This window comes from Pezoporus occidentalis, unplaced genomic scaffold, assembly GCF_034315485.1.
Source record: "Pezoporus occidentalis ecotype Australia unplaced genomic scaffold, CSIRO_AGI_Poc_V1 ctg130, whole genome shotgun sequence".
Lineage (NCBI taxonomy): Eukaryota > Metazoa > Chordata > Aves > Psittaciformes > Psittacidae > Pezoporus > Pezoporus occidentalis.
In genome coordinates, this window is record NW_026913104.1 from 3329745 (window position 1) to 3351558 (window position 21814).

The 21814-nt window shown below is 44.4% G+C and overlaps 2 protein-coding genes across 5 annotated transcripts in view; both read right to left on the reverse strand.

Annotated features, from left to right (window-relative positions):
• Positions 1-46: 46 nt before the first annotated feature.
• On the reverse strand, positions 47-12527 carry CRTAM (cytotoxic and regulatory T cell molecule). 3 transcript variants are annotated; one of them, XM_062608816.1, is made up of 12 exons: positions 12159-12527; positions 9359-9505; positions 7579-7731; positions 7240-7371; positions 4624-4794; positions 4184-4255; positions 3801-3917; positions 3034-3105; positions 2431-2535; positions 1911-2057; positions 1444-1527; positions 47-1146 (listed from the first exon to the last, which is right to left on the reverse strand). In XM_062608816.1, exons 1-12 carry the CDS (start codon positions 12205-12207, stop codon positions 1016-1018), a joined length of 1380 nt encoding a protein of 459 aa, XP_062464800.1. In that variant the 5' UTR covers positions 12208-12527; the 3' UTR covers positions 47-1015. The 3 variants fall into 3 exon arrangements, with proteins under 3 accessions (XP_062464800.1, XP_062464801.1, XP_062464802.1); XM_062608817.1 differs by lacking the exon at positions 3034-3105; XM_062608818.1 differs by lacking the exon at positions 1911-2057.
• Positions 12528-15029: 2502 nt separating this feature from the next.
• UBASH3B (ubiquitin associated and SH3 domain containing B) overlaps positions 15030-21814 on the reverse strand; it is a 61914-nt gene continuing 55129 nt past the window's right edge. For both annotated transcript variants that reach the window (XM_062608840.1, XM_062608839.1), the window contains exons 12-14: positions 20605-20711; positions 19576-19685; positions 15030-18720 (exon numbers count right to left, since the gene is read on the reverse strand). In XM_062608840.1, coding sequence (XP_062464824.1) covers positions 18583-18720; positions 19576-19685; positions 20605-20711 — 355 coding nt within the window. In that variant the 3' untranslated portion in view covers positions 15030-18582. The remainder of the gene's footprint in view (positions 18721-19575; positions 19686-20604; positions 20712-21814) is intronic.

The window sequence follows — 21814 nt, forward strand, 5'->3', positions numbered from 1 at the left end:
ATGAGGTTTATTATATCATATATAATAGCAGCCGCTTCAAGGGCATGTATTTAATTCGGTGTCCAAAACCAGTGTTCAGCTTCTTGCTTACAGTGAGGAACAATCATCTCTAGCGGGAAAAATAAACACAGCTGCCTGCTGTAATGTAAATTCTCTTTATTTTAGGAGTTCAGTTTTATCTTCCCCACATAGAAAAGGCTCCCGGTGATGGCATAGCGGGGCTGTGCGGATGTAAAGGCTCATTGATTCTCCTAGGTTGCCTGCTGGCAAGCAAGTGACTTTGTCCCTGGATCTAGGGAGTCCCATATGTAATATCTCCACATTTGAAAGCCCATGTTTGAAAGCTTCCATAGTCTCAGTGACACCCCTGGAAGTTTAGGTGATGTGGGAGTACAAGTGTAGTACCCAGATGTTCTGGTTTCAGAGCCCCTTGCAGACTAGTGCTGATGCAGTCTGGCATGGCACAGAATGATGCTATCATTGCACAAGTGAGAAACCAAAGCAGGAGTTCTAGCATGGGGGAACAACCTTGGTGTTTTTAACTCTTTGGACATCAGGATGCTTTCCTCCTTGGTTAAGTACAGGTTTGGGGTGAGAATAAGATAATACAAGTCCCAGTAGGTCTGCAGCTCCCAGGGTTTCCTGCTCAGTCCCATGCTTGCAGAATTACATGAATGTCTTCATACCCTGCAGTCCTTGGAATACCTGCATGTTCCTTTGCCAAGACCCTCACTGCTGGTAGGATCTGAGAAAGGACTGAGGAGCTTCATTTCTGGCAGTGGTTATTTAAATCCTTTGAGGACTACAGATAAACCACTGTCTTCATTGCTAATAGGTTTCTAGGACCACCAGTCCTATCTACCTGCCCCACTGTTTAAAGGAAACCAATCCCAGGTAGCTTTTGGGTTGAGGGTAACTGTAGTTCTGCTCCTTGAAATCATATCGGTACTTGAATGCTGTAATATGAAGATCAGGAAACACTGGTGTTTCTGCACATCGTACAGATTTACTATTGCTATACATTTGTTTCCTTTCCACATCCAAACAGTTTCTCACTTATTGCATTGGTTCTGTCTCTGGGATTCCTCTGCATTGTTTCCACATATCCTGCTGTTACATATTGCATGTTGGACTTCTGATTGACAGCTGAAAGATAAACACACATTTATTATTGATTTTGTAAAGAGGGGATGGTGTACCTGCTGGAAATACATATGACTTAGTGTTATAGAGCAATAAAAGATGACATGCATCTCTAGACATTGTTAGGGCATCCATCACAGTGAAGACTGGGAAGCATGAGGTGGTCTCCTGCAGGTTACACAATACTCAAGGCACTACTTTGTACTAGAAGTGGTTTAAATGTCTTGCATGTGTATTCTTATATATGCTCAGTAGCAATGCTCTAACAGGAATTAGTTTACATTGGTTAAAGCTCTTTACCATGTCCGTTCTTCTCATGGCCTGGACTGTCTTCATTAGATTTGGATTTATAACTCTCCAGAGTCTGGTCTGAAACATCATTTTCTGCACAGAAAACAGATGTAATTAAGATGGTGAGATTTTCCCATGACCATCGCTCGCTGTCTGCATTGAGCATAGAGAATCTGAGAGACTGGTTATGAAAATGGGGATTTAATCATGTTGACCACCTAAGAAACATACTGAAGGCAACAATTTCATAGGGTTTTTTTTTGTGACACCTCGCGTCAGTGGCCTGAGACCACCAGTTACAGGGACTCTTCAACAGTTGTTTGCAGTAAGTCATGGTCACTGTCTAATTTATGGCCACTGTCTATGGGAGAAGGACATCTAAGCAGCGGTTGGAGGAGCTGTGACAGTCTCCTCAGCTCTCCAGCCCTGCTGAATTAAGCAGCGTCAGCAGTCGCTTGAACAGGGCCATCACCCACCTCTCTTCCACACTCCATGAGCTTTCTTCAGCTTCCTTGCAAAAAGCAGGACAATGATGAGAAGCACAAAAATCAGAGCAGCCACCAAGATGGGCAGCAAGAGATTTTTCTCTTTCTTTTCCATGCCTTCAGATTTCACATCTTTGTCTGTAAGAGAGGAAGGTATTTGTGTTGTTAAATAGCTTCCTGTGAGTCTCTGGTAATTAAGATAAGTTATATCCTGGACCAGGCCAGATGAACATGGTGCGAGAGCAGAAGTCACCTTATTGGATTTAAGTTTTAGGATGTGAGACAAATTATTTCTTCTTGTATGAATAAGAAATCGTATGATTGAAATAAGTGGGTTCACGCTTTTTCTAGCTGATAAAAATAGTTACGTTTTTGGGGTCTCTCCCCAGGATTGCAAGCCAGCATTACCCTAGTGTATTGACAAAAGGTTTGGAGGTACATAGTCAGAGAGAACCAGGTTGGTGTAAGACAGCTCATTGCATGTTTGGGAGCTATCATTAAGAGTTCATACCAGAGGTGATTGTGGAAATCACAGTTACATTTCCACTTGGTAGTGGGGTTTCTGTCCTGGAAACTTCCTCTTCTGTGACATTGCCACTGACTGCTGTTTCAGTGCCTGGGGGAATAGAAAGGAGAACAGTATTTCTCTGAAAGGCAAAGGGATGCTTAAGAAATACATATTTTCCCAAGAGCTTTGAAGCCCGGGGCATCTGGTACTGCGACAGAAAGGGACTTTTAGAGTCTCTGTCTCAAAAGCTCTGTGCTCACTTCCTTACTACTGTGTTTTGTTTTCATCTGAAGACCACCTAAGCTTTATGAACAGAAAATCCTCAGTGTCTCACACATTGCTGAACTCAATGGTTTCCATTTACAGCCAAAGTAAAACAAAGCTGAGCTCTGACTGTGGTCATTTGTGGGGGTTTCCCTGCCCATCAGTTAGTTCTCTTGCTTGCAAAACCAGGAATGAGCTTGTATCCTTTGCCTTAAAGTAGATTTAAATTGGTTTTTGGTATTCATATCCCTGACTACTCTTCTACTGACTTCATAGCTCCCAGTGGTGCAGTCACCCCATCCTTTGCCACCACCACCCATGCCTGATGATGTGAAGTCATACCTCTGGGGACATGAAAACTCGATGAACCAGCCAATTCTTCCTTTCCTGCTGCAGCTGGTGTAACCTCAGACCCTGCACAAACACAGAGGTGAGCTCTGCCTTCCTTACACACACAATGACAACACATCCTTGGGTAATTGAACTTGATTTGTAAACCTAAAGTGATAACGTGGGCTGTGTCTACCAAAACTTTACAATCATAAGAGATTTTCTTCGTTCTCAAGACCTGTTGAAGCATTCAACCTGCCTTTCTAAGCATGTTTATCAATAAGTATATGATCTGTTTATCAGATTGTAGCCATTCTCTAGCGCTTGTAATCACGGAGGTAGCACTTTTAAACAGCTATGAGCAATTCTAACGCAACCAATTGATTTTCTCTGCAGGGCCTGTCACACAAGGTGCCCACCTTGGTGGGTTTTGGACAAGCGATTTGAGCAGCGGAGCTCTTAATTCTTCTGCTGGAAACAACAGTTCACTGACTGCAACCCGAACCGTTGCTGCACAGTGCCATCTAGTGCAGCCGTCCAGAGAAAGAGAAATCCCAGCCTGGCCTCACACCATGCTGCAAGAGCGGCCCATTTGGCTCCTGCCGCTGCTCTGCATCTAGCAGCAGAGATTTTGCTTTCATAAACCTCAGTTCTCCTCACACAAGCAAGAAATGCTGCGGTTGATGTTATGTGCTTGCTTGTAATGATGAATGTAACGCTGTTCTTGGTAGCATTTCTGTCCTGCTTTGGTAACTTGACGTGACTAAGAGCAAACTTACAAGTAGGTGTGATGTCTGGTTGGAGGGTTTGCTGGGTTGGTGTTGCTGCTGAGCTGGGAACTAGTGGATCCTCTAGTTCTGCAGAAGAGATGGTTGGTTGTTCGGCTCCTAAAGGAACTTACCCAAACACAAGACAAATCTCAGAAGACACACTTTGCCATTGAATGATGCTTGAAACCACGACAAATTGATGCTTAAACCGTGACAAAAATGAAACCTGCCCTGTATGCTCTGTGCTCTGGGCTGTTTGGGTTCTCCATTGGTTAGACTCCCAGTCCTACCCTCCCACCTTCAGCTTCCCTGTCCTCTGACTGTATTTAACACTATGAAATGATGGAAGACCTGGGCATAAATTAAGAAGAGGCCAGGCAGCCAAAGCCCACCTGTAGTTTGCTCATTCTCAGAGACACGTGTATCCACCTCTGGGTTAGATGGTGCCAGATGTGGTTTTGCCACTGAAAAAAAACAATAAAAGCACAACTTTCAGAGCACTTTATAAGTACTTGTGGAATGAAGCAATCTAAGGAAGAAGGGAGCAAGAATAATAAGATCCATCCTAAAGATGAGTAAACAGGCAGAAAGTAAACTCTAGTCTGAGAATTATTAGGCAAGCAGCTTCAGTTACTGTTAATTTACATCATTTACCCTCTGTGGTAGTTAAAGCCCCCAAGTCTTAGTTTGGAATTCTTTTGCTTCAATGTAAAAATAGATTCCACACATGGGCAGTAGACTATGGGCTTCAGCTTTGCATGTGAATCTGCATAACTTTCACCACCTCAGAGTGGGAAAATGGGATAAGGACTCCTGAAGGAGCCTGCAGTACCTGTCCTAGCAAGGTCCTCAAACTGCAAAGATGCCATCAGCTTCTCTTCTCTGAGTGCTTGGTGGTGAATGATGCAGCTGGCTGTTGAATTGGGCCCATAGGCAAGGACTGTCAGTGTGCTGGTTGTGGTCCATTTCTTCCCATCAGCTTCTAACTTGTGCTTAGTGTCACCTATATACCCATTGGAAGAAAACATTTAAGTGCTTTCTAGTCAAGAGTAATTGAAAGAAAAACCTTCCAGGCACAGTCTGCATTACTTTGCTGTGCTAAAGCAGCGCCTGATTACTGGGCACAAGTGGTTCACTGTGTAAATGGATTACATGGGAGCCCAAAGGCAGCAAGGTCACGGTTTTTGCCTCATCACTGTTTAAGTGCAGACCTCACTGCCTCTGCTGGGTTTCATAACTAATGTGGGGAAATTCACCTGCACTGCAATGTCCAGACACCAAACACCAACTTCTGGCCCTTCTTGGATGGGATGAATGGCTCTGCTGTGTGCCACAGCCATGGATGGCCTGTGAGGAGCCTCAGAGCAAGGACCTGTTGTTTTCCAGCATGACTCAGATCTAGCAAAGTTCTGGCTCTGCTACGGGGTATCCAAAAGCATTAAATATGTGTCTTAAGAGCTGTGCATTTGTCACCCCAAACATAAAAAGCAGTTGGGCAATATTTGTGCATATTGACCAACGCAAAGATAAATTGCCTGGGAGTTTTTCTGTACATAACACAGAGGATCTCTGGAAACAAATTGATGATTTCTCCTCATCTATTACCCTTGGTAATAGATAACTTTATTGGTAACCCTAACTTTATAAATGGAAGAAATTCCTTGTTTCCAGCTTAGCCTTGACAGGTCATTTGCTGTATCACATAACCTGGTACTTCCCAACTCTTTTCCCCATCCCCAGCAGGGTCATGTAAGAGCTCAAAAGGATTCCAAAGTGGTTTTGTTAGGAAGGAAAGAATCTTTGAGAGCAACAGCCCAGTAATTACAGCTGGGTTGCCCCTGCTGTGCCCTGGTGGAACAGAGAAGCTGCCAGTAATTAAGGTGTATTAGCTATTTAGTGACTAATATAAATATTTGCAGTAAGTGATTAAAGCTGGGAATGGGAAGGAAGGGGTGGTACTCAGTCATCCTCAAAAAGGAAAGGTACCCACAGAAAGTCTGAGAAGCAGTGATTTAGGATGGGTAGTTCTCACTGGTATGGTTTGCTGCAACAGTTGACTGGCTTAGTGTTACAAGGCAAGGCGAAGATAAAGGTAAGTGTAGGTTTTTGTTAATAGAAGTGGAGAAAAGCATGGTTGGCTTTATGTGTTCTGGGAGGTGTCTTGTGTTTGAGTTGTGATCTTACAAATAACACACTTTGCCAGGCCAGAACTGAGGGGCTTTCAAGTCTAAGGAAACCTCCTGTTTTTAGAAGAACACTGGCAAAAATGCATGTAAAAACCTTAGAGGTGACTTATTGCTTCCCTGGGCTCTTCATAACTTCATAGCTGGTGTTCCCCCAAGACCTTAGTATCATGCAGCCCAGCTCTTCCCAAACACATGCAGGATTTTAGAACTTGCTTTTTCAAGCCCCATACACCGCTCCAGAGCATCTTTTACCTGCCACCACAGATAGCTTTCTGCCCTGGCTTTTGTGTGGTTCACTTACCAGCTGCGCTGCTTCCCCTTAATACAGTTTCTTTAAGCATAGGTCTGCATGTGGTTGCATTAATGCCTGTGCATCTGGAATTATTCCTTAGTCTTGATTTCTAGCTATATTGAAGCCAACACACTTCTCTGCTGTTTTCTAGAGTTCTTAGTTAAAACAAGCTGTCTGGGGGTGTGGGAGAATATAGGTTAAGCTTTGAATATGTTGCTTGATGATGAAAATACCATTAAGAGCTGGTTACTATGTGAAAGAAAAGAGTTTGCATTTATGGGTGTTTTCCTCGTGCTTTGATACAGACGTGCATTTCCTCTCTGCTCTGCTACAGGTAGCTAATAAGGTAGCTATTACTAGAGCATGGCCTTTGGAGCAGCTATTTATATGGCACATGAGTTAATTTGAGCTACGTGGTGGCTTTGTACTTCCTCGCGTGTGTCCACCCAGGTGCGTGCAGACCTCTCACTGGGGCAGTGTTGCAGGGTGGCGTGGGCTCTTGTTTCCTGAGCTCTCTTCCTGTGTCTGCTAGTGGCTTGGAGCAGGTTAATGTGAGAGAGGCTGATGGGGTGTGTGTGTGAGCTGCTCAGTGAAGTAGCTTACAACATGGAAAGCATGCTTACAGCGTTGAAACAGTTAAAATGGGTTTGTTAACTGACTTTATATCTGGGCTTTGGAAATTGTGCCTCCAGAGTTTGGGTTTCTCTTTATTCCACTGGAATATGACTCCTGACCCTCAAGGGGTTTTGGTGCTAAGTGTTACTGCTCTGCACAGAGTGTGAGCAAAGCAGATGAGCCCTCTCCCTTGCACAAGCTCTAGAATCCAGTGCTGGGTTTTCTCCCAGCCTGCATCGTGGGGCCAGGTTATACTCAGTTAGTGAGTGATGGTCCCAGAAGGTGTTCTACCCTCAAGCCCAAGACTGATAAGAAGGAGTTGTTAGTAATAAGCCCCTTGTCCTTTAATGCTTACCAGGGAGTTCTATCCCATTGTCCAACAGCCAGGTAATCTGGGCCTGTGGTTTACATCCTTGGGTATAGCAAGACAGTATAACGCTTCTTTCTGTGCCTCTGGATACTTCCAGTACTGGGTTAGAAGGAGCAGCTGCAACAATAAGATTTTGAGTCGGTTATAGAGCATCTTTCTACTGGGTTTTATGACTGGCTGCACATAGCATTGTTGGGGGGGAGGACGGGACAGCATGGGACTGAGCTAAGACCAGGATTATGCTGTGTAAAGCACCATGCAATTGCATGCAAAAAAGCAGGTCTGGAGTTGAGAAGCTGAGACAAAGTGGGTGAAAGAACTTACCTAATACCTTAACAGTCTTGTTCTTGCTTTTGAAGGGGATGCCATAGTAGAAGCATTTATATACGCCTTCATCATGCACTGTTATGTTAGACAGTTGGATGGATAATTCATCTTTTGAATAATGGATAAGTTTGTGTCTCTGATCTCTTAAAGCTGTAAGGAAAATAAAAGCCAGCATGCTGTGTGTGTATGAACAGAAGAGGAAGACAGATAATCAAAGCATTAATGAAGGGGGACCATTTTCTGTTTGGCATTTTTTTAACCCACCAGCATTTGACATAGAGGAGCAGTTCCAGCATGGAGCATTCCTTGCTGGTGCTGCACTAGTACATAGGCAGCAGGAAACCAAAGAAAGGAGGGGGTGTGATGCCAGACAGGAATATGCCATCCTCTTTCTTGCTTTTATTTTCAGGGCAATCTTAATCCAAAGCAATCTGGGTTCTTTACATCTCTAGATGGGTAAATATAAGCAACCATTGTGGGGTGAGGACATGATGTGTGATCAGAAAACTAGTATGACCTTTGAATATAGAGCATAGATACATGAACTGAGGAGCTTTCCCTTCCTCATTCTCCAAGCCTTTATTTGGCATTGAAAAAAATCACTTCCTTCTTTGGGTGCCTTTTGTGATGTATAAGTGAACACTGTGGTCAGCACACACCTCTTTATTAACTGCTTAATAATTGGCTGGTTTGCGTCCCTTATATTTGTCTGATTACCTTGATTTTAATAAGGGTGTTTGTACTCTGCTGTACAACCCCCTTTCTCTCTCTCGACTTCTAGTTTTGCTTCATGGATGTCCCATGGGAGTCCTCAGGCATGAAGGCACATGGACTTTTCCCACAATCACAGCACAGAAAGTGTAACTTTCTGCCCTTAAATTGAACTGAAACTGGGGTTGTGTACCAACCCTTAGGGAGAAAAAGACCTCAAAAGCTCTCTTTTTACTCTAAAGCTGGGGTCTTGTAAAATGTGGAGTCGGGAGAAAATCCCAACAGTGCTGTAATTTATGGAAGTGATTAAATATGAAAGGATTTTGATATCAGCCTAAGGCTTGTAGGTAGCTGGTAATATTTTAGCTACAATAAGACTGAAGGGAACTGATTTGTGGTTTATTGGAGAAGCAATGTGACCAGCATCCACGGTGGTAATTCAGAACGAAAACGTCTATGCACAGTGTAAAGTCTGGCCACTCTCTAAATGAAGACTGTTTCCTTTTGTATTGCAAAAAGAATATATTCAAGTGTGTCTGACTTGGATCCATATGCTTTGCAAACTCTAGTCCTTGTGGATGTTATGTCATGTGTCTAATTGTGGACCAACAGGAGGAGAGAGACAGACAGAGACATAAGGTGTAGGGAGTGGAAGGGAACACAGTAATTGTAACTTTGGCTTTATCTCAGAGAATTTTAGAAATCACTGCTTGTTTCCTAAACATTTCCTCTCGATGCACTACATCAAATTCCCTGATGAGCAGGAGAGTACCCAGTGCTTTCAGGCATGTCCATTCCCGTCTCTCTTCTAAGGTAAAAGTGTGTTTTTGTGCTAATGCCTTGGTGCTGGTGGTAACTACAGTTCATTACTAAAAGCTCTAGTGCCAGAGCACTCTTGTGAGGGTTTCCATTTCATCAGCTTCCTGCCAGAAAGGGGCTGAATGTAAAACCATCTCGAGTGTTGGGTAGGAGGTGAGTCAGACCGGCCATGGGTAGGAGCTGGAAAGCCCTATGAGTGACCCTCCAGTCCCATGTGGAAAGAGTTGCACTTGGTTTTCACACTTACCCTGCTGGGTGTTGAGAAAAATGGCAAACCCATGAGGGTTTAACCACTGCCGGGCTGACCCATCGTCACTGCTGAGGGTGCAGCGGAGGTTCAGGTCCTCTCCTTCCTTTAGGGTTATGGTTTCACCTCCAGCTTCTGGAAAATCCCCTGCCAGCGATGAGGCGGGGGGGGGGGAACAAGTATTGAAATGTGATGTGAAGCAAAGCAGCAGTTTCACACACAGTATTGCATCAACTTGCCTTCTTTCAAGGGTGTAAAGGCTCTTCTTGCTGATACAATTGTATTGATATAAATATATCACAGTCATTAGGCAGGTCATCCCAGCCACTGGGTAAGACTTGTACCAAAGGTTTGTGATCTTTACCTGCTAGCACAGCCACGTTTAGTTATTAGATGTTATTCCATGAGCCAAGGAAGAATTGATAGCAGACCCATTTAATGCATGTTCTGCCTGTATGTTAACACAGACATTATTACTCATTATTCCATGCTCTGTTCTGGAGCTGTTAAACCCGATTTACAAGCATGTGCGAGGCATCCCTACCCATGGTAGGGACGTGGGAACTAGGTGATCTTAAGGTCCTTTCCAACCCAAGCCATTCTATGATTCGATGGTCAGCACCTCTGAAAAACGAGGCTTTCATTGCGATGTTGCAACTGCTTTGAGCTGGTTTTGAAACTTCCCGAAGGCGGAATCCACAAACCTGGCCTGGCATAGCTTACTAAACCAAAATGCCCTTCTCTCTCCTCCCAGTTCATTTTACAGATGGGCAGTAGAGTGGGTTTTTCCCTGTCAGCAGTCCAAGCCATATAATACACTTTGTGAAAATATTTGATGACCTGGAATAAATCGCCTTCTCCAGGAAAAAAAAGCCTGCCCTGGAGAAATGACCAAGAGCAATGCCTGGGTCAGGGATAAGTAAGTAGGTAGGAAGAGGGTTATATTTTTCATTCCTGTTTTGCGTGCTTTGGTTTTCTCTCCCAGGTAGGTGTTTGCTACAAGTGCTTACAGTGTCCCTGAGCATCGCAGTTTGGGGAAATGAGCATTTCTGGTCTTCAGGGAAGCTTTTAATGTTCTTGAACCATTTAAAAATCAAACTATCTTAGGGTATTCTTGCTGGACCGAATTCTTTATCACTAAAATCAGAGGGAGGACTTGTCTCCCTGTAAGACAGTATTTCCCCATGAGGATCTGTTGCCATGCCTCAGCCGTTAGTTGTGCAAGCATGACAGGAACTGAAGAGTGGCTGTAACTGATTTACCATCACATATGGCTCATCAGTGCCTTTGCCTTCTATTTGTTCTTGTTTCCGCCTCCATTTCCTAGGGTTAGGGTCTCAGCTTGTTTCTCTGGGCTTGTCCTGTGTGGGGGTCATTTGCAGAGGAGCAGTAGAAAAGGCAAAGCTCCTTGCATGGGTTCCATTTGTGAAGACCTGTGCCAGGAGGTGCATGTTGGTAAGGCAGCAGAGGGCCTTGTCTGTGGTTTTCCATGGGGCCCTTCTATAGCGATGATTTCCTGTCACTAACAGCAGTGTGGGGTCTTTCAAGTCGCACCTTCTGAGGTGAGAGCAGCACGACTGAACAAGAAAAAGAGGGGGTGTTTCTTGCCTTTCTAAAACAGAGAAAAGCAGCCCCCAGAACCAGTATATATGTAGTTTCCATGGGAGACCATGGCTTCATTCAGACAGTGACTCACAGGTCAAATCCCCTTTTGTAGAGGACAGTTTGATGTGCCTTCAAGCCACTGTAACCCACTACAGTACAGTCATCAGGGCATGGGTGATGCTCCCATGCCAGCTACAAATGTTCTTGTGCTGTGTGGATCCCTGGAAAAATTAGTCTGGCATCGAGTCCTGTGCTGTACATCGAGTCCTGTGCTGTACATCGAGTCCTGTGCTGTACATCGAGTACTATGCTATATCCACCTTCTTGGCAAGAAGGGGCAGCAATTTCTTGCAAGGAATTGCAGGATGCAGCTGAGCAGAACGGTTCATGCCTCTGGTTGCTATTTTAGTCATCAGAAAGAGCATGGTGAACTTGGTGCAACTTACACCTCTAAGACCTGACTGCTGCTGAACACGTTCAATGGTGATAAAATATTCAAAGCATGTGGTATTACAGAATGCTTTCATAGAATCATAGAACAGTTTGGGCTGGAAGGGACCTTAAAGGTCCAGTTCCATTGCTGTTTAGACGCTGAAATTTGATGTGGCAAAACGTCAGGAGCGAAATCCTCAAGGATCCTGAGCTGTAGATACCCATCTTGCTGCTTTCCTTACTTAAATCTTTCCCTAGTTGACATGGTCAAATATTATCCTCTCACTCTCCTGTGTATGAAGGACAGGAGATTAGCAAAGGAGGCATAAGCTACATCCTCTAGTAGGAGTAAGGAGTATTTAAAGGGCTTTCAGTTTTCCAAGTACTTTGCAAGTGCATTCTAAATTGGTCTAACGTCTTGTAGTAGCCTCTTTTTACACAGTACATGAGCAAAGGCAGACACAGATACCCACGCCACGGAAAGCAAGCAGTGCTCCACAGTCCAAACTTAAGGTCCTTGCCACATCAAGTATGCGGTAAGCTGCTAGGAGGCCAATCACTCTCATTGATCCTGGGTTTAGGAGTCAGCTGGGATTGAGCACCAGTGTGCTTTGGAAATAAGGTGACAATCTGGCATTGTCAGCGAGAACACAGCAGCAGCAAAGCTGCCTTGCACACAATGTGCTGGAACCCTGGAAATGGAGTTCTCCCAGCTGGACTGCTTGCAAAGGGGAGATGGGCTAAGACAATGCATATCGCTTACCTCGCATCAGGAACAGAGCTATGATGTGCAGCACGCTGGTGAAAGTCATGCTGTGGTGTGGGCTGACTTCCTCTCTCTGCCGGGGCTGCAGTGTGCAGCAGGTCCCTTTTCAGCATGGGGGGAGCAGATTTACCATGACTTCATCACTGCTGGGGTCTCTGCCTCCTGTCCTTCTCTCTGCTGTTCCACTCTCCTCTCCCCCATCCCACGTTTCCTATGTGTTGGCCACTGCTGAGAACTTGGTGAGCTCACAGATCACTAAAATGAAACAGGTGGGTGACAGCACCGGGGGCACTTCACACTGCACCCCCTCCAGCTCTCCCTTGCTTAACACCCATACAGTGAACAGGGGGAGAGATGTACACGTAGGGGAAGCAGATAAAGGTTAAGAGAAACATGGGCCTATAGGTGCACTGTGTGCAGGGTTTAATTCTGAGGATGGCAGAGATTAATTGAAGGGCACTGTTGTTGTGCAGTGATTGCTTGAAGACCCGCATGTGCAGTTTAAATCCCTTGGAAAAGACTTGTGTGTTGCTCTGCACCTTGTACTGCCACATACAGGGGAGGTTTGCTTTGCTCTGATTGCAGGGACCCTGGCAAAACAGATAAGGAGAGGCAGATAATCATCTGTGTGTGGTTTGTGGCTCTCCATGGACTGAAGGGAAGAGGGATGACTGCATCAAGGAGGTCCCAGAGGACCTGGGCCAGAACCTGGTTTCCCGTGTCCCCTTGCAGGCCTGACTATAGGGACATAGCAAAGCTTTTTGTGTCTTTTGGTGTTTAATGTCCAGTAACATCACAGGGTTTATCCAAGTGTGCTGTAGGCAGAGCCTTGTTTCATGATGTAGCCATGTGTAGCTGATTTCCAAAAAGGTTTTGGCAGATCCTCTAATTCTATTAGCTATTGATAATAGCTATGGCTTTTATGTTAATGATAATATCATCAGTTTAATGGGAAAACAGAGCTGTAGGCCATAAAATTTAATGTGCACCCTTGGTTTGAAAGGGAAGTCTCCCTGGCTGATGAAACTCTGGCTGGATGTATAAAGCTCATACCACAAAAGAAGATATGTGTTGTAAAGGTGAGCACTGCTTCGGTTTAAAAGCTGTGCTTCCAGTTCCACACATCTAAACCTGATAGTAAAGGGGAAAGCAGCCCTTAAGCAGCAGCAGCGCTGAAGTCGCCCCTCCTAACCCAGAGGGAAAACCAGACTTGAGATGGTTTTGTGCCATCTGCCGACGAATAAATGAACTTCATCTTCAGGGGTGAGCAAGTGTAATCCAGCTCAAACTCCCCTTTCTCCTTGATGTTTCCGAGGCTTACACCCATGCAGGCGGGCATCCCGACGCGGCATGTGGTGAGGGCAGCATTGCAACCCAAACTGAGGAGCGGCCCTGGCTCTTGTTTTGTTGCTAAGTTCCAGTATAGCTGTTCTCTAGTTGTACACCCAGCACGGGTGTTTTTCCTACCCACATCCTCCTGGAGCCGCTGAAAATACGGCTCTGAGGTACCCTCCATTGAAGGAATATTCACTCTGTCAAAATCCAACAGGCTTGGGAGGCACATTCAAATAGAAGAGCAAGGTCGGCATCTTTGTTAAACCACCTATGAGACACTTGTGTCCGACTTCAGAGAAATCCATTTAATGTCATAAGCAAATCAAAATGCAGTGGTTGTTGTAACAGTTGTTAGCACTCGAAACTGAGATTTAAAAACAACCAACCCCTTCCCCCAAAATAAAAAAGTACAGATGTCACAGGTAATTCCAGCGGGTTTTGGCAATACAATTATTGTCTTTTGAAACAGCAAACATTATTTCTCAAATAAATACAATCTGCTCACACTTACAAAAACATAGGAAACAGAATGAGACATCAGGTTTAAAATGGAGGAAAAAAGAAGTATCCATTGATAACATCAAGTTTGAAGAGATGTCCACAGAGAGAAACGGCAGAAAATACGTCTGAATGGGAAGTAATTTTGTTATGAAGAATGCACGGGTCATGAATATTCCCCAGGGAACAAGTGTGTGAGGAAGTGGTGAGAAGTAAGTAGAGTAATTTAGAGTGTATGCAGCCAATTACATCAACTGCTTTGGTGTTGTTCGGTCATTCACTGTTTCAAGCACGTCTGCTGCCACTATAATTTCATGTATAGCTTTGATGTTCAAATAATTCCCTCTATGCTTAGGCCTTTTAAAAAAACAAAGGACAAAATAAACCTATTAAGGCTTCCTTTCTAAACCTTTCGGTCCATTTTAAGTTGTGAAGCAGTGCAAGCTAACTTCCAGCTCCGGGTTTAAATGGGGGTTAGTCAGCTACAGCTTAACTCGAGCATCTCTCTTTGAAATGAATATGAATATAACCAGGCACTAAATCTCACCTTGCTTATGCATGCATTTCTTAAATCAGAACTGGAAGGGCTCAACCCTGCCTATGAGCCTTCAAAGCCCTCATTCAGTCAGTGGCAGGGGAGCCTTTGCACAGCTTCATCCCACGCTTGAGGGAATAGTGCGAAATCTTCCTCTTTGTTTCCCTGGGCTCTGGATCATGGATCAGGTGTCTGTAAGGACCCATGCGACCCAGAGGGAGAAGTTTACACCCCCTCGCATCCAGTGCAGTGGCAGGAGCCAAGTGACGAGGCTCTTTGTCACAGTGCTGTACCCAACCACCTCCCCATCCTCTCTCTGTGTATCCAAGAGATGCACATTAATGAAGACGATGGCACCCACATCCCTGAGATATTGCTACCTGGGGGGCTCAGGGCTGCAGACTGAATTGAATATGCTTGGAAGTAGTGCTTTAGCATCCCTTCTACCCTCTGGTTTGCACAGTTACAGCTTGCTTTGCCCTAATTCCTGCAGAATTCTGGTAAACAGCCACTTTCATAGTCAGGTTGGCACTGGAAGCTAACACCAAAGGAGAGGAGGAGGCTCCTACCATCAGCTGGCTTCTGACTGAGTGAAAAAGGAGCTATGGTTTTTATGAAGTTATGGCCTGGATCCTCAGCTTGTATAAAGCAGCAAAGCTCTGTTGATTTGAGTAGGCAGTGTCAATATACCCTCACAGACAGCCTGGCTCTTAGATACAAATCAGAGGATTTAAGTATTTGGCTGTCACTGCCACTGCACTAAGTGTAAGGGAAATACATGAAGCTTTAGCTGTGGCATCTGCATTAAGGTATCCCAGGGCAGAGCTCAAGCCCTGTGGGATCAAACCTGAACTATTTTAAACACTGGTTTTGACCTTCTGGTGCTGCGCATCATCCTGTCGCCTGCTCCTCTGCTACAATAGGATTCTGCACTTTGGTTCCTCTGTTTTTCTAGCCCAACCCTAAAGTTGCAGTTTATGAAAATACTGGATGAGCAATTCCAAGCTTTTTATTCCTTAATTGGGAAGAGAGGGGAAAATCTGGGAACTATTTGCCTCCTGTACCCTAATTAACCTACTGGGATCTGATGAAGCTCACAGTGAAGGCAAGGGAAAGACTTGCATGTGCTTTAGATAGCTCAAGGCTAATACTCTTCTGGGACAAAACACTGAAGTGACATTAAATAGACATTAATGAGCAGCAATGGAGTGAAGGTGAAGCAGCAATTGTTTTGTATTCTTAAAATCTTGATTAAAAATGAGAAAGGAACATCTTTTTCTTTCCCTGCAATGAGCCGTATCGACATGAGACTACTCAACACGCTACTCCTGTGAGAAATCAAAATGCTACAAGAAAATAAGGTTTCTTCTGAGATTCTTGACACCTGAAGAATCTAATTTGAGATAAGACTACAATTGTCAAAATACTTTCTCAAACATCCAAAAAATATATATATATATTTTAAGAGGAGAGTATTTTAACATCTACCTTCTCAAACAGAACACTCTTTCCTATGTTACTTGCTATATGCAAAGATCAGCTAGTACAATATTCAAATTGTGCATTCAGGTTATGTTCCCTCTCTGTTTCATGCTCCTGTCTAAATAAACCCTTTGTAACGTTGCTTAAGTGCAGCAGGACCTGAGCAGCCTCTGCTGTTTTGTATAGGCAGTATTTGTTGCCTCAAATAACATCTTCCTGGCCCAAAGCGTGCAACAAAAAGCACTGCAGAGGATTACACATGCATCATTAGCCAAATTAGCTTTTGGTGTGATTGTCATCACTATTACTTAGTTTTACACCCTTTGCAAATTTGCAGCGAGCAGGCATGGAGGAAAGCAAGGCAGAAAGGCTCCTCAGAACGCCTGTACACAGCCAAAAGTAGTTTAAATTACAGTTAAAAACTAAAGCGACAGCAGTGTAACTGCATGGGAGCAGTTTCTTCTGTCGTTTCCCAAGTTATCTCCCTGACTTTTCAGTATACATCCCTGGTATAATAATGCACTTACGAATGGCCTGCTGTGTGTTACATAGTCATAAATGTATAAATAATGGATTATTGTTACAGCTCATGGCAATGGATATATTGCACAGGATGAGCGCTCAGCTGACTCAGAATCTGGTGTCCTCTCCCTGGCAAACTCAATGAAACCAGAGACAAAGCTGAGCTAAACCCTCTTCAGCCCTGTTACATTGCAATTGCTGAGGGGTTTGCCTCACTGAAGAAGGAATTGCAGTTTATCACTTCCCATTGGTTCTGACTGCTGAAAGTGCGGCTCCATCGTATCCTGGTGAAGCAACACAAAGCGAGCTTTCATTTTGCTATGAATAATAAGCCTTTGTCAGAGTTGACCATTATAAACTTCTGTGCCACGCAAACCTTTCAAATGAGGAGCCTAATACTTTCTGCAATGGAAAAGCTGGACAGAAGAAAGGTACCTAGGATGCTGGCATTTCTTTCCTGGTACTTCTGAACTTGCCTTTGATGCTATTTATGGGAATACTCAGACTTATGGCCCAAATCAAGCAAGCAGTATGCCTAAATCTCTTTCATCCCATTTAAACCATTTCTAAGTACCTTCTGAAAGCAAATCTACACTGATAAGACCTGCAGAAAAGTCTGCAGGAACTTTTGGACCCAAAGCTGATGACTTCAGATAATATTAATCTAGAAGAAACCTGCTTTGAAGCCAGTTTACACTCATAGCTACCCATTGTGTTGGATTTTGCATTCTCCTGTGAAGCAGTTGGTATTGGCATCTTGTAGTCTGTTGTACTAAGAGGGCACCTCTTGTGATTGCAAGGATTTTAAGTACAATGGAAACCCTTCTCTTCCCCTTCTCCCCAAATCCTACCCCTTGCTCTATGGATAAGCAGCATCTTAACAGGCCAAAGCTCATTGCTCCTATATTTAAGCATACTGTTTTTTCAGTTCTGCTTTGTCTTTATGACGGATGGCACTTAGGAGTTAAGGAAAAGAAACCAAAGTATGCAGCAGAGGCTGAATTTCAGCATCTTTCCTATTTCATTGTTACCTCCTGAAGAAAGCTGCTTACTGCAGACCCTCACCAGCCCTGACAGAAAAGCCCACAAGGGACAGAAAGCCACTGCTGTGTGGATGACCAGCACAAAATCTCAGTATGAAAGGGAAAACCCTTTCCCAAGGTCTTCTGAAGGGAATTTAAATGACACAAACAACAAGGCTGGCTCTGTGCACAAGGGTGGATTTCAATAACCTAAATAATAAGAGAAAAACCCCAATAGCAACTATCCAGATCCTTCAGGTTTGGTTGGAAAAGGCTTATTTTGTCTCCACTTAAATGAGACTGCTCCCAGTCTTGGTTCACAACTGTGCTGTCTTTTGATGTGCAAACTTCACCTGTAACTGATGTGGAATCCTGAATTGTCTTCTGACATGGATCAGCATCAATCAGTCCTTGCATCCACAGTGCACGCAGCACTACACCTAACACAGTGCTCAAACAGGGGAGAGGAATAATGTGATGCTGCCTGCAGAGGCAATGCTGGACTCTCATTTCCAGCTGGTGGTGATACACTTCATGGAAGGTGCTGAGAATCTGGGGGCTAGGATTAAGGGGGGTGTCAGCACATCATCCTGAACGTGCCTGCTAATGCTCTGCAAACGTAGTAGTGAAACAAACCCCCAGCATCCTGAATGCTCAACTCTTACATAGTGCTAGTTGTTTCTAACGTGGTGCAGAAGGCAGTGATAGTTACTGGTATTATTAGAGCTCCATTCAAAGTGGGAAAATCTACCTGAGCTACTGACTAAACAGAGACTCCCTGATGTGCAAGAGCTTCAATCTGCACTTTATTTTTTAACCTCAAATCACTCCCTTTTGTATACGCCTAGTTGTATGTGAGAATTCTTGCATGACTGTGGCTGTGTGAGATGTGTTATAACAGCTGCTTGTGTGATCCACTGAACAAATTATGACTGTTTTTTCCCCACTTTGTCAATAAACACAAGAAAGAAGAGCATTCTCCAATGCTTAGAAAGGTGATGGGTTTGCCTTGCTCATGTAGCTTTGCCTATTCTTGTAGTAAGGTTTCTCTCCAGTTAAAGCCTCCAGTTGGTCCGTGTGTGAGAGGGAGGATGGGGGGGTCCGTAAGCTGCCAAACACCTGTATCTCCCAGTTCTTCACAGGAACAAAACCCCAGGTATGGAATCTGTGTAAAGAGAGATGGAAATAAAGGCATTGAGCAGGGATCAATCTGGGCAAGGAGGGAGCTCCCCTAAATACCGATGTCCTGCTGTGCTCCTGAAGCATCTCACTGCCTTCTCTGTCTTTCCCTCTCCCCAAAGCCTGTTGTAAAAGATGACTGTAGGACTCAGGGGTGACAGCTAGACTTTGTGCACCATCCTATGTGTAAAACACTAGGAAAGACAGATTGTACCTTTGTAACACAGCTTAAATATGGGCCAGCTCAAACCAAAGATGCCCTGTTGGCTGACACGGTCCTAAACCCTGAAGGCCAGGACAGTTTATGGGGGAGAAATATGGATGTGCTTATGAGTATCCCAGAGAGCCTCTGCAAGGCTGGCAGTGAACAATGCCATCTCCTTAGCCAGTGTGAAGTGAAGGAATGAAGGCAGAAGAAAGACCTCACTATAATTTTCAGTCGTTTTCTCTGATGGGTAACAGCTCTTTAGAGCACACCGAGGAGGGGATGTGCCGTAGGGCAGAAGCGGCTTGCTAACTGCGGTTACTGCGTTTTCGGCACTGGAGGGCACTGTGGGAGCCTCTGTATAGCTCCTGGTGCCTGCAAGCAGGAAGCGGAGTCACCGGAAGCTCCTTTGCAGGTGGGCATCTTATCCCGTGCTATCTGTTAGAAGGTATAGGTTCCGATAAGCCTTTTAAACCAAAATCTGCTTTACTCTCCTGACTTCCGAAATGGACGGGGCTCAGTACGGGGTGGAACAACCAGAGGAGGGGAAGGCAGTGTCCTCTGCCTGCTTAAGCAGATTGCAGATGCCTTTGCTCTTTGTGAAGCCAGCAAGCTTTACTCCTGGGTGGTGATTACCTTTCGGACCATCTGTACAAAGTCCTTGGAGTTCTGTGGCGAGAGCCCTTGGAGCTGGCAGGTACAAGCCTCCAGGGAGGATGCATGTGCCACTATCAGGATGTTATTTCCTGAAATAGAGGGAGAAGCACAGGCTGAGGAGGGAGAAGGAGCCAGGTTTTCAGGGACCGGTGCCCAAGATCAAGCAGACCATTTCAGGTGTTTGAAAGTGGATCAGTTTATCACATCACAGCAATTAGACTATGTGTAACAGGAGGGAAAAAGCTTGTTTTATTAACATCCTTGGAGCACTTCTCATTTTCAGGGTAATGGTTACCTTGGTTTGAAATCTTAGTTTTCAAAAGGTTTTCTGAAGAAAACAGGAAATCCAGGGAGATTTCAGCTGTCTGGTGAAGCAAATGCTTTTCTCCTCCCCTAAAATGAAGCCTGATTAAAGCAAGCACTTTAATTTCAGTTGCTGGTTTCCCACAGTGACAGCTTTAGATTTCCAGTTCCAGGATCCTTTACAACCAGTGCCACACTGTGTTATTAGGTCTGTGTGCAAGCTATTAGAAGCTTATAAGGTCGAGACAGATCAGTGAAATAGTGGAATCACCAGAACTTAGAAACTTCCTTTTCCTTATTATGAATGAAAAATAAAAGCTAGGGTTTTTTAATGCAAGAACTGCACTGTGGTATTAATGGGCAATGTATTTCAGAGCTCAGATAGGGGATGGAATATGCCCCATCTGATGCTGGTAATAGCAGAGTGCAAATGGCTTATTCATTGCCTTGAGAGACAGATAGCTTGCATTGGGTATGGATCCCACTTCTGCTACTGCCATAAAGTTTATGGACCTTTCTCATAAGCTGAGCATGTCTGGACTCATAGTTCTGGTGCATACAGGAGTTTCCAGTGTTTCTGGGAGAGAGGATGAGAGACACCAGTATGGGGATTCACCTGCTTGAAGAGGGAAGGACCGGTCAGGAATACTGGCATTCACATCCCAAAGAGCGTGTCTTGTTTTTCACCCCACTGGTAACACTCACCTTTGCCTTTACATTCACTGATGATTTCTTTAGTTACTTGGTAGCTTCTACTTATGTATGTATCATAAGATTCGGAAACCACTAACTTGCTGACAGGAATATGAGGTCTGTGAGCAGAAAAACAAGTATGGTAAATTGGAAGAAGTGATCGAGGTTGAAGTGCAAGCTATGATTCATCTGAAAATATCTGTTTCTTTAAATTCACCAAATCTCCTCATGTCAGGACCACTGTGATGATTTTTATACTTCAAGATCAAGATGTTTGTTTTTCCTCTGCATAAAGAGATTTCAGTTAGCTGGGAACAATAACTGCCTCCTCTACTGTGGACCAGTTCGTGGTGGCAGCATAGGGCATGCTGATTATACTTGCATTACTTCTGCAATGGCTCTGCTTAGAGGGTGGGCTGACAACATCTGTGTCTGCTTGAAGAGACTGGGCAGGTACAGGGAGAAACACAGAGCATGGGGAAGGTAGATGCTGGCTCTCTTCACTGCTCATGCTCTGATGGTGAAGGGCAGAGGCAAACTGCTGCTTTGGCCATCTGGAAAGCTGCATTGCTGGGAAATGCCTGGAATTAGACAGCCTCCTCCCAGGCTAGGGAGGTTCAGTGAATTGCCTGGCAGTTGTATCAGCTGGAGTAGGTGATGTGCCTAGAGAAGCGAGGGATAGGAAGCAGAAGGCTGTATTTTCCTGCTGTGCTGGAAGGAAAAGGCCTAACTTCTCTCTCCATCCAGTGATCTGACATTGATCTACAGGAATTACCCTTGCTGAGAGGAGCAAGGGACCGGGCTGTCTCCCAGTCCCCCACCTAAGCAGCTGGCCACACAAGGGCTGGCTCTTTTCTTGTGCTGAGAGTAGTCATTATGGGCTTCCCAGAAGGCATGTATTTTCTGAAGCAGAGACTCCTGTGGTCCAGCTGCTCTGCTGAGTGTTAGCCACATGATACCCTTTCAGGGATAAATACACTGTAAGGACTTCTATTTAGATACCCTCATAGTGCTGGAATTTTAGCTGCAGACACAATGCAAGTGGTTTATGCTATAACTAGTCATAAAAAAACTGTAGTTTTTTTTTCTTTACATTTTCCCTTGGTTTTCTTAATGTTTCAACTGCTTATCCCTAAAAAACTTTAGAGTTTATTCTAGGAGCCTCAGCTCCAGTCACTGCTTCAGTTTAAAATCTCAGCAGAGCACTTCAAATACAAACCCC

Excerpts from the sequence above, each read along its gene's own strand:
- CRTAM (XM_062608816.1), bottom strand. The coding sequence starts at position 12,207 with ATGACTTTCACCAGCGTGCTGCACATCATAGCTCTGTTCCTGATGCGA. Across the intron at positions 7,732-9,358 it reads TTTTCTCAACACCCAGCAGG|CTTTAAGAGATCAGAGACAC; the intron begins GTAAGTGTGAAA and ends TTTTCCTTACAG. Across the intron at positions 4,795-7,239 it reads CAATGGGATAGAACTCCCTG|GTGACACTAAGCACAAGTTA; the intron begins GTAAGCATTAAA and ends ATGGGTATATAG.